The following is a 12,494-nucleotide window of genomic DNA, read 5'->3' as shown; positions in this document are numbered from 1 at the left end:
TCAAAGGAGGACTCACAAACTCCAGATTAAGGCTACAACCCTAAACTGACTGACACAGGGTTCAGATGCCAGTAGAGATTGAACAGCGCTAATATTTTTGTTGTTGGTTCACATTAGTTTCTTAGGGCTGCTGTCATAAAGTACTACAAACTGGGTGGTTTAAAACAACAGAAATTTATTCTGTCAAAGTTCTGGGGGTCAGGAGTCCCAAATCAAGGTGTTAGCAGGGCCATGTTCTCTCTGAAGGCTCTACAGAAGTGGTCCCTCCTTACCTCTTCTAGCTTCTAGCGGTCTCAGGGTTTCCTTGGTTTGTGGTAGAATATATCCAATCTTTGCCTCCATCTTCACATGGCTGTCTTTCCTCTGCATCTGTGTGTCTGTCTGTGTCTCGTTGCCTCTTTATATAAGAACAGCAGTCATACTGGGTCAGGGCCCACCCTACTCCCATATGACCGCATGTTAATTACATTTTTGTCTTAGTTGTCTAGTGCTGCTATAACAGAAATACCACAAGTGGATGGTTTTAACAAAGAGAAATTTATTCTCTCACAGTCTAATAGGCTACAAGTCCAAATTCAGGACATCTGCTTTGGAGGAAGGCTTTCTCTCTCTGTTGGCCTTCTCATCAGTCTTCCCCTGGACTAGGAGCTTCTCCACTCAGGGACCCTGGGTCCAAAGGACGAGCTCTGTTCCCAGCACTGCTTTCTTGGTGGTATGAGGTTCCCATGTCCCTCTGTTAATTCTCTCTTATATCTTGAAAGAGATTGGCTTAAGACACTATATGATCTTGTAGATCTTATCAGCATAACTGCCGATAATCCATCTTACTACATCATAGTGATAGGATGTACAACACATAGGGAAATAACACAAAATGGTGGACAGTCACATAATACTGGGACTCATGGCCCAGCTAAGTTGACAGATATTTTGGGGGGACACATTTCAATCCATGACAGTCTGCAAAGCTGTTTTCAAGTAAGCTCACATTCTTAGGTACCAAGGGTGAGAACTTGAACATAATTTTGTTGGGGGAGGGGAGGCTGGGATCGGAAGGGTTACAAAGCAACCTGTAGTAAGATTCTCAGTAGCATAATGCTGTAGTTACAAAGCTGCTTAGATTTTAGTGTTTAGCCCCTAACACTGTTTTTCTCTTGAGCCCTGTTGTTTTATTTTTTTTTTACTGTGCTTTGAGTGAAAGTTTACACAGCAGCTTGGTTTCCTGTTCAATAATTTGTACGCAGAGTGTTCCAAGACATTGGTTGCAATCTTCGAAATGTGTCAGCACTCTCCCCACTTCTACCCTGAGTTCTCTGCTTCCATTCTTCCAGTTTTCCTGCCCCTTCCTGCCTTCTCATCTTTGCTTTTGGGCAGATGTTGCCCTTTTGGTCTCCTATAGTTGATTGGTCTCAGGAGCACTTTCTTCACAGGTGTTACTGTTTATTTTTATAGGCCAGTTTATTATTTGGCTGAAAGGTGATCTTCAGGAGTGACTTCAGATCCAAGTGAGAAGAGTGACTAAGGGCTATAGTCTCAGGGGTTCCTCCAGTCTCTGTAAGACCAAGAAGTTTGGTCTTTTGTATGAACTTGTATTTTGTTCTACATTTTTCTCCTGTTTTGTCAGGAACTCTCTATTATGATCCTGGTCAGCGCGTTTGGCAGTGGTAGCTGGGCACCATCTAGTTCTTGTGGTCTTGGGCTAAAGGAGGCTGCAGTTTGTGTGAGCTAATTGCTTCCTTGAGTCTGGTTTTCATCAGCCTCCTTTGCTCCATATGGGAAGAGACCAGTAGTTGTATCTTAGGTGGCCACTCAAAAGCTCTTAAGACCACAGACGCTACTCACTAAAGTAGGATGTAGAACATTGACTTTATGAACTGGTATGCCAGTTGACCTAGATGTCCTCCGAGACTATGGTCTCTAGCCCTCAAGCCCAATAACAGTCCCATGAAGTGTTTGGTTATGTCTAAGAAGTTCCCCTGACTGTGCTTGCTGTGTGCTCCATAAGAGCTCAGCTGCTAGCCAAAAGGTTGGCAGTTCGAATCCACCAGTCACTCCTTGGAAACCCTATGGGGCAGTTCTACTCTGTCCTGTAGGGTCGCTGTGAGTCAGGATTGATGAAAGGCAATGGGTTTGGTTTTTGGTTTTTACATGCAGCATGTACAAATACGTATGTAGAAATATCCACAATTTAGTCTATATATGCACGTGGGTGTTGTCCCATATGTCCCCCCACACCTATTCAGCATACATATCTGCCCGCGTATCCGCTCATAAATTATTGTTTTTTATTACTGTTGTTGCAGAGTTGGGTATGTTGTAGAATTTAACATAATGGCCTTTTATTCTTATGTACCTCTCAGTGTCTTCCTTTACCTTGGTCATGTTGTACTGACTTCCCCTGTATTGTGTATGGCCTTTCTCTTCACCAAAGTTAACACGTGGCTACTGTCTAGTTAGTGGTTACCCCTCCCCCCATCTCTATAAACATCAAAGAATGTTACTTTCTGTGCGTAAACCTTTTTTAAACTTTTTGTAATAGTGCCTCATGCTATATTTGTCCTTTTGTGATTGACTTATTTCACTCAGCATAGTGTTGTTCAGAGTCATCCATATTGTGAGATGTTTCACAGCTTTGTCATTATTCTTTATTGTTGCTTAGTATTCCATTGTGTGTATGTACCACAGATTTTTTTATCCATTCATCAGGTGATCAGCATTTATGTTGTTTCCATCTTTTTGCTGTTGTGAATAATGCTGCAATGAATATGGGTGTGCATATGCCTATCCTTATCACGGCTCTTATTTCTCTAGGATATATGCCTAGGAGTAGGATTGCCAGATCCTATGGTATTTCTATTTCTAGCTTTTTAAGGAAGCGCCATATAGTTTTCCATAGCGGTTGTACCATTTTACATTTCCACCAGCAATGTATAAGAGTTCCAATCTCCCCACAACCTCACCAGCAGTTGTTTTCAGATTTTTGGATCAGTGCCATTCTTGGGGTGAGATGGTATGTCATTGTAGTTTTGATTTGCATCTCTTTAATATGTTCGTTAGCTATCTGAATGCTTCTTTGGAAAACTGCTTGTTCATGTTCTTTGCCTGTTTTTTAGTTGGATTGTTTGTCTTTTTGTTGTTGAGGTGTTGAAGTTTTGTATAAATTTTAGAGGTTAGACCTTTGTTGGATATGTCGTAATCAAAATTTTTTTCCCAGTGTGTAGGTTCTGTTTTTACTCTTTGGAAGAAGTCTTTTGGTGAGCATAAATCCAAAAAAAAACTAAATTTGTTGCCGTTGAGTCAGTTCAACTCATAGCGACCCTGTAGGACAGACTAGAACTGCCCCATAGAGTTTCCAAGGCTGTAAATCTTTACAGAAGCAGACAGCCACATCTTTCTCCCACAGAGCAGCTGGTGGATTCAAACTGCTGACCTTTTGGTTAGGAGGTGAGCATCTTAACCACTGCTCCACCAGGGCTTCTGGATGAGTGTAAGTCTTTAATTTTTAGGCGGTCCCATTTATCTAGTTTATCTTCTGTTATTTGTGCATTTTTATGTTTGGTATTCTGTTTATGCTGTATATTAGGGCCCCTAGCGTTGTTCCTATTTTTTCTTCCATGATCTTTATGGTTTTAGGTCTTTGATCTATTTTGAGTTAGTTTTTTATATATGGTGTGAACTTTGGCTCCTGTTCCATTTTTTCTGCAGACAGACTTTTCCTTCCCTATTTAATGGACTTTGACCCTTTGTCAAAGATCAGCTGTCCATAGGTAGATAGATGTACTTTTGCCTTCTCAATTCTGTTCCATTGGTCTGTGTGTCTGTCATTGCACCAGTAGCAGGCTGTTTTGACTACCGTGGCTGTGTAGTAGTTTCTGAGATCAGGTAGCGTGAGGCCTCCTAATTTGTTGTTGTTCTTCAGTAGTACTTTACTTATCATGGGCCTCTGTCCTTTCCATATAAAGTTGATTAGTTTTTCCACGTCATTAAAGAATGTTATTGGAATTTGGATCCGGATCGCATTGTATTTGTAGATCGCTTTGGGTAGTATTGACATTTTCACAATGTTAATTCTTCCTATCCAGGAACCTAGTATGTTTTTCCATTTATGTAGGTCTCTTTTGGTTCCTTGCGGTAGTGTTTTGTAGTTTTCTTTGTGTAAATCTTTTACATCCCTAGTTAGATTTATTCCTAAGTATTTTATCTTTTGGGGGTGTGTTGTAAATGGTATTGTTTTCCTGATTTCCTTTTCAGAGTTCTCTTTGTTAGTGTAGAGGAATCCAATGATTTCATATGGTGATCTTACACCATGACACTTTGCTGAATCCTTTTATTAGTTCCAGTAATTTTCTTGTGAATCTCTGGGATTTTCTATGTATAGGATCATATCATCTGCGACTAGGGGTAGTTTTACTTCTTCCTTACCTGTTTGGATGCCCTTTATTTCCATTTCTAGCCTTATTGCTCTAGCTACAACTTCTAGTACAAATTGAATAAAAGTGATAATAAAGGACATCCTTGTGGTCTGTGTTCTCAAGGTGGGCCCTGTTATTTTTAGTGTGATTTTTACAGAACATAAGGTTTTTTAGTTGCACATCCGTAATTAAAGAAAATATTTTTTATATAAATGCCCAACAATAAAGGATAGTCAAGTAAGTGTGGGTACAGCATCTCAGTAGACAATGATGCATCCGTTAAAATTATTAGCATGGAAAATTTTCTGTGAAACAAGTGCAAAAGTACTACATGAAACTGAATGTCTAGGTACCATCATTATAACTGTGTAAAAATGTTCTACATATACCTGGCCTCTAACAATTATGGTAGGATGGTGGGATTGTAGGTAAAATTTAAGAAGCAAGATTAATTTTATAAAGTTATTAAAATAGCAGTAAGTCCATTTTAACAGTTTAAGCTAATTTTATATTCGATTTTTGGTTTTAGACTTCCTGGAAAACTCAAGCAGTTCGTATTTGACTTACATTCTGGAAAACTGCACAGAGAATTTCATCATGGGCCTGACCCAACTCTTGATAACGCCCCAGGACAGGTGGGACTCTTGTCTGTTTTTCATTGGGAACTCTCTGTTTCCTTTTTTCTTTTTCAGTTAGTCCTGAAGAAGATCTAAAACTCTTGTGTAAGCATGAGTTTCTGCTCCTGAATGCCTTTGTAGAGAGGTTCTGGACAGATTCTAGAAAAGATACAAATTAAACTGCTTTTTCATTTATTTTTTAAATTTTAGAGCTTCAGCAGTGTTGCAAGAATGTTATAGTTTCTTGATGATATAAACTAAGGTGTTCTGATATTACCTCTGTGGAATATGATTATAAAAAAAAGGGCTAAATTCAGTTGACTTCAGATAGAAGTAGGAAGTAGGACTTGGAAAGAGATCATTGAATAAATTAATGGATTTCGTGAATTGTTCAAGCCTTCCTCTGCAGCTGGGTGATTGACCACACTATAATGATTTGCTGTTCCCGCTAAACCATCCTAAGGGCCCTCACCAATATAGTATTCTTAATGCTCAAGACATACGGTTTAATGTGGCTTTCCCATTTGGGATTTAGAATGCCCGACTACTATTTATCAAAAGTTTCTATTTGCTTTTTTATACTCAGAATTTTCCTAGTTCTACCTTGTAACTTCAGTTGCAAAAAATTTCTATATTCCTGATTTATTAAACACACTTGAGTTTGAGTGGCACAGACAGTTAAGAGCTCGGCTACTAACCGAAAGGCAGTCACATATGTTACCATGATACTAAGAAGGAAGATGAAAGATACCAAAACCTTCCTATTCCATATGCCACTATTTCGACCAAAATACTTCCATTTATAAAAGAAAATAAAAACTGAGTGAGTTTTTCTTTACCTTATTTAACATCAAATTAGTTTCTGAGTCAAGAGCTCCCTGTAGAAATCTGATTAAATGCTTTTTCTTTAAAACCTAAGGTCGGGTTTTCTTTGATAATTAAGCAAGTATAGAAGCAAGCAACAACCCAAAGGTGATTATTTTCTTCAGAAAAGAAGGCCTACATAGTATTTTATAAGATTAGGAAAAGCATTTTATCATTATTGTATTAGCCTTATTTGTTTCAGAGCCCTCGTGGCACAGTGGTTAAGTGCTCAGCTGCTAACCAAAAGGTCAGCAGTTCGAAACCCAATGGGGTAGTTCTGCTCTGTCCTATAGGGTCACTATGAGTTGGAATCGGGCAACGGGTTTTGGTTTTTATTTGTTTCAACTGACCCATTGGACAGTGAACTTCTTGTATTTTATTTATTCATCTTTGTATACCAGTACACAGTAGACACCAAATACATGTTTCTTTTACGGTAATAAATTTCAGCTTAATTAATCCAAACATCTGCCTCACCAAAAATATATACATATATTAGGGAGAAGGAACATGACAAGGTTTCCATTTATAATGGGAATATGTCATCATATAGAGTATTTAATATATGCACTGTGTGCCTATATCAGTCAGCTACAGGGGATATTAAAACAATGACAGTCATGTGTGTCCTTGAGCTCACAGTGTGGAGATAGAGGATAGACTGCCTTTCTATAAAATTCTTGAAAGCCACTCTCAGAGTTTAACTGTGTTTTTTGTCTACTGTTGGTGCACAAGTAAAATACTGTAGAAATTAATTTCTTGCAGCATAGAAGAATTTGTTTTCCTCCTTATTTCAACAAAGTTTTAATAATTTCTGGCATCCAGGTAATTGATAAATAAGAGCTGTATCTACAGAGTAGATGCCTTTAATTCTCTTAGTAACCATTTATAAGTTCCAGGGCTGTGGACATTTTAGGGTTGTGCTACTTCTAAAGAATATTATAGGAAAGCACTCAGGTGTCAGCAAACTACACCTCAGCGAACAATAGGTCCATAGTTCTGTATCTCACGTCTCCGTGGTAACCCTGCCCTGGAGAATCTGAATGGGGCATTTAAAATGAGAAAAGCAAGATTTCAGACATATAAACTTGTCTTTGGCACACAGTTGCTGTGTTTTATTGATGAACCAGGAAATACTTAGAGGGCAACTACTATTCGTCTAATAAAACCAAACCAAACCCACTGTCTGCTGCGCCAATTTGAGCCAATTCCAACTTATGGCACCCCATAGGGTTTCCAAGGCTTTGACGGAAGCAGATGCCACATCTCCCCCTCCCTCTGCTTGGAGCCACTGGTGACCTTGAACCATCAACCTTTCGGTTAGCAGTCAGTCACTTTAACCACTGTACCACCAGGGCTCCTTACTATTCATCTAATACTCTAGTTAAAATATTACAGCTCCATAAAATATTGATATGAAAATGTTTTATTCTTTTGTAGGAATCCCAAGATGTAGCAAGCAGTCCACCAGAGAGCTCCTTCCAGAAGCTAGCACCCAGTGAATATAGGTATACTTTATTGAGGGATCGAGATGAGCTTTAAAAACTTGAAAAACAATTTGCAAGCCTTTCAAACAGCAGCATCAATTTATGTGGTGGAAATAGTAAACCTATATTTTCATAATTCTGTGTATTTTTATTTTGAATAAACTGAAACACGTTTTGGGTTTTTATTTTTATTTTTTTCTCCCCTGATTTAAAATGCATTGTCATTTAACATAGCCTCTTTTTAAAATCTGCTAGGGTTAAAAAAAAATAAAAACCAGAGGCCTGTCTTTGCTTTAAATCTGTCCTGTAAAACTTCTATAAATCAAGTGAAAGGTGGCATTGCCAGAGACATACCGTTAACTTGCACTATTAGGTTAGGGAGGACTTTGGGGTGTTTCCTGTGTAGTATGCGCTTTTCTTTTTTTTCTTTCATAATGATCAATTCTGTTGGTATTTTCAGTATCACATTCTCAAAGCTAAGGGGCTATATATTCTGGATACTTGGGAGGGGAATAAATTAAAATTTTCACGCTGTGTACTGTGTTTTACTGATTGGTCGGATATTGCTTATGAAAATTCCATAGTGGTATTTTTTGGACTCTTAATGTGTAACTTAAACATACTATGAAGAGGAGGAGAGCCATAAGCCAGAACATTTGGCAGGAATTGTCCTTATGAATCAAGAAAAAGAAAATGAAAAGTGTTATTAAATTTGTATGTGTTTATCTAAAAAAGTGGCATATGGATGGCATTTAAAACTTCAGATGAATTTTATCAAAATCTGGGAAAGTTACTAGTGGAGCAGGTTATCACTGTTGAACGAGATGACTTTTAAGCCTCTTCCAAACCATGAGACTTCAGTTTCCAAAGAGGAAAAACCAGCTGAGAAAATTTATTTCAATATTTCTAACCTCTTTCTGTCTACTAGAGTCTTGTTATAGCTGTATAGATCAAAAACAAAGACAAATAAGGATCATAAGCTTTTAATTTTTTTTCCATTGTAAAGTTGCCAGAGGACCCTCCCGCCTCTGGCTTCCCTGACTTCCCGGGCCTGCGTTGTACAGTCAGATGGGTCCCTGTGCCAGGCCTCAATACTGCCAGGGAACAAAACCAGAGGGAGGGGACCCTCCACATTGTATCAGGAAGCCCAATGCCAGAGGACAGACAGGTTCAAAATTGACTTTCCTCAGGGCCTGGGCTGGTGCTATAGGTTGAGTCATTTTTATACTTGGGGTATAAGTCAATCCCAGTTTGGGGAAAGATTATTTTTAAGCTTAAAAGGCTGACACGTGCCATTATATGTAGTATGTAATATATGTAACATCTTCCAATTCTTTTAAAATAATATGAATATTTATAATGGATATTTAATTGTTATTTTTTAAAAATCAGCCTAGAATTTTTAATTATGCATGATTTATCCATAGTTTTGTTCAAAAAAATAAATGTTAATAAGATGGTAAGGGGCATGTTTAATACATTTTACCAGATTGTGAACTAGAAAAGCAGAACAGAGCTCCCACAGGTTGGTTAGTCCTTAGTCCTGTTCTCATCGTTGCTTTTAATCAATAACTTGAGTGAAATCAGAAGTTGTGATCTTTAGGTCAGAAGATGGACCAAATCTGAGGGGTTCAGAATGAAAATTCACAAACATCGAACGAGCTAGCCCAGATGACCAAAAGCAGCACATACAACGAACTGGAATAAAACTTTAATCCTGTAATTGGGTTAAAAAACAATAAAAGTTACTGTCCCAGTATGAGTTAGAGAGACCTAGTTTGAGAGTAATTCTTATGAAAAAGGCTTCAAGGAGCACATGTTCAGTGTGGCTTAAGATAATTGAGTGACTATTAAAAAAAGTGAATGGATTTGAGGATGCATCATTTAGGCTTCCTGCATGTTGGGATGTAGGCTATCACCCTGTGCCTATCATTGTCATCTTTAGACCGAGGTCAGTGATGGCAAGGATACTGAGTTTTATGTCTGTGTCACCAGTGCCTAGCATCTCTGGGCACTTAGTCGTCATGAAATGTTTATTGAATGAATGAAAAGCAGTGTGACCTTGGGTAATTGTTTCACTCCTGATGGGCTCAACTTATTAGGAATTGGTGCTCAGTTTTATAAAAGGTCATTAACAAGCTCAAGTGTATTCCATGAAAAGATAACTAAGATCATAAGAGGTTTTGAAACATAGGTGTTAAGGCTGTTTTCCTTGGAGAAAACTCTGGTCTGAGAGCAATCTTTAGGTATTTGAAGGGCTGTCATTGTCTAGGCCCCAGGTGTTGAACCCTAGGATTGGCGAGAAGCCATGGGGAAGATTTCAGTTTGACATTTATTCAGTGCAAGCTTATTGGTACCATAGTATGTGTTAAAGGGGATACAAAGATGAGTAAAGCGTAAGTTCTTCCCTAGAATTGCTTACAGTCTAGTTGGGAGATAGATGTGTAAACGAATGAGTGTCATAGGTGCTTTGATGTGAAGATAGGAAAATATGGAGGTTAATGGGACATAAAGGAACAGTCAGCTCCAAAGATTTCATTGAGATTTTATGCTGAGATTTTTAAAGATGAATAGGTATTCTTCAGGAGGTAGGGATCTGGGTGGAGGAAATAATTGGAGCAGAGGAATCAAACAGCATAACGCATTATGAAAAGCAAACAGTTCTTGCAGTAAGGCTAGTGCATGAAGGGGATGCCTGTAGCTAAGAAGCTGAGAAAAGAGGTTGGAGAAAGAACTGGTAGCTGATCATGCAGGGCCTTGTATGCTAAGCAAAGGGATTTGTAGACAGTAGAGATTCACAAACAGATCTTAAACAGGGAAGTGTGCACATAGTTAAGTTTTAGAATGAACGCTATGGATGAAGGTCTAGGTATAAAACGAGCCTAGCAGAGGAGATGTGATGGCCAGAACTAAGGCAGTGACAGCAGGAATGAAGAGGAGCGGACACAAGAGATAACAAAGATGTAGATTCCACAGGAATTTGTTACCAACTGAATGTAGAAAGAGAAATAAGGACTCTGCATTAATTCAGTAGTAACCCAGCAGCACAAATGGTAAAGCGCTAAACTGCTAGCCAAGAGGTGGGCAGTTTGGACCTGCCCAGAGGTGCCTTGGAAGAAAGATCTGGCTGTCTGCTTCCCAAAGGTATCAGCCTTGAAAACCCAATGGAGCAGTTGTACTCTGCACACATGGGGTCACCATGAGTTGGAATTGACAGCAACCAAAAACAACAACCACCCAGCTTGAAACTTAGACTTTTTCCCCTCTGACCCATAAATCAGAGACAGAAAGCTATGGGTGGAATTTTTTGTCTAATCTACTCTGCGCCTCTGGCTCCTCAGCTGTGAGAAGGGCATTCAAGCCTAGACTGAAGAACACAGTTGAGTTGCAAAATCAAAACTAGGAACAGGCTTTCCTACTTCTCAGCTCACTGCCTCTTCCAGTTTTCCAAAAACTGTTCCAGGATGAAAACTCACTTAAGATGAAATTCTGAATGAAAGAATTTTTTAAAAAGTCAAATGAACCTAGAGAGGAAGATGGAGAATGGGCATCTAAAGCCTCTAGCGCAGCTGCCTAGAGAGCGCTGATGAAGGCCAGTCAGAGATTAAAGAGGGCAGGTACAGAGGAAGGAAAAAGCAGCATGATAAAGGCCAAAAAGAGGAGAGTGAAATATAAAACCATATTGGAAGTGTTAAAGGTAGAATGAGCTTAAAGTTGCCAAAAATGCTGAAATTGCCAAAAACTTTTTTTTTTTTAACCTGAGTGAGGGCAAAAGAAGAATGGATGAAGTAGTATAATGGACTGACAATCAGGAAAAGCAGAATGACTCAATTTTTTTTCCCTCTGACAAGGAGGTATAGTCCAGCTGGAAAAAGATAAAATGGCATAAACAGAATTGCAAAAATGAGAAATAAAAAAAAACCTTCCTACCGTAAATGATTTCAGGACTTAGGCCCAGATCTACATCCCAGAGAGCTGCCCAGAGTCGCAAATGCTTTCCGTTAGTAACTACTGGGAGTTTTTGAGAAACTATAGAGAATGTAGGGTAACATACTGGAAACAGGCAAATAATTTTTCAGTTTTGGAAATAACTATAGTTAATAGCTTTAGCTATTTTTCTAAAGTAAAACATCTTGGGAACCATACTAGAACGTCAGTAGTCTGTACTGGGGGCAAAGATTTAAATAGGTGTAAAATACAAAACCATTATTTTTTTTTTAAACCCTTTCAAACGCAGTGTTGAAAGTTTCTGAAGACAGTAAGTTTCAGGACTTTAAGTTGTTTTATGCTGATTATGATTGTTTAATGTGTTCGTTAAAGCAGGTTGGATAGGGCCTCTGCTTGGCAACTGTTTTTAGCTGTGTTTTAATTTTTGTATGTATTTCCAAGTAATAAAACTATATTTATAAAATATTTCTATATTTGAGACTCTTTACTAATTCACTTTGTCACAAATAATTTTGTCTTGTGAACACTTTACTCAGAATCCAGATGACCAGAGTCATAAGCTTTTCCAAGTTAAAAGTTATTTTCTAGATCCTTTCACTGTACTTGAATCAAAATGGGAAGCTATGTGAAGCCATGTGCAGATAACTCAAACCCAGCCTTTAGTTGAAATATCACAATTCCCTCTTGAAGAGCACATTGGAGAAAGGCTGGCCTGCCCTTATTTTTTTGGTGTTCCTCGAAGGGAAAAATTGCAGCTCACTAATTCTCCTAAAATGCTCTTTTCTTCCCCCACCTCACCTGGTAAATTCCTCGTATTCATCTTTCGTTGCCCCAGGACGATCCCCACCCCTGTGATCCCACTGAATTTCATTTATATATCTCACAGTACCCAGTCTGGTGCAAAGTTGGAAGTACCTGTATTCCTTTCCCTTATCACCTTGTGAATGCCCTGAAAGCAGAAGCTCCACTATCTTTGTATTCCCAGCTCACTAACCAAAAAACCCAAACCCATTGCTGTCGAGTTCATAGCGATACTATAGGATAGAGTAGAACCGACCCATAGGGTTACCAGGGAGCAGCTGGTGGATTCAAACTGCCAACGTTTTGGTTAGCAGCCAAGCTCTTAACCATTGCACCACCAGGGGTCCCAGCTCACTACAAAACCC

At 38.8% G+C, this 12,494-nt stretch overlaps 1 protein-coding gene across 3 annotated transcripts in view; it reads left to right on the top strand.

The window, feature by feature from the left end:
- ERP44 (endoplasmic reticulum protein 44) overlaps positions 1–11,793 on the top strand; it is a 96,991-nt gene extending 85,198 nt beyond the window's left edge. For all 3 annotated transcript variants that reach the window (XM_049896057.1, XM_049896056.1, XM_049896055.1), the window contains 2 exons: positions 4,942–5,047; positions 7,334–11,793. In XM_049896057.1, coding sequence (XP_049752014.1) covers positions 4,942–5,047; positions 7,334–7,435 — 208 coding nt within the window. In that variant the 3' untranslated portion in view covers positions 7,436–11,793. The remainder of the gene's footprint in view (positions 1–4,941; positions 5,048–7,333) is intronic.
- Positions 11,794–12,494: the final 701 nt, after the last annotated feature.

This window comes from Elephas maximus, chromosome 9 (genome assembly GCF_024166365.1).
Source record: "Elephas maximus indicus isolate mEleMax1 chromosome 9, mEleMax1 primary haplotype, whole genome shotgun sequence".
In the NCBI taxonomy this organism is placed as follows: domain Eukaryota; kingdom Metazoa; phylum Chordata; class Mammalia; order Proboscidea; family Elephantidae; genus Elephas; species Elephas maximus.
The sequence above is the reverse complement of the archived record's forward strand: the minus strand, read 5'-3'. Positions and strand labels throughout refer to the sequence as shown.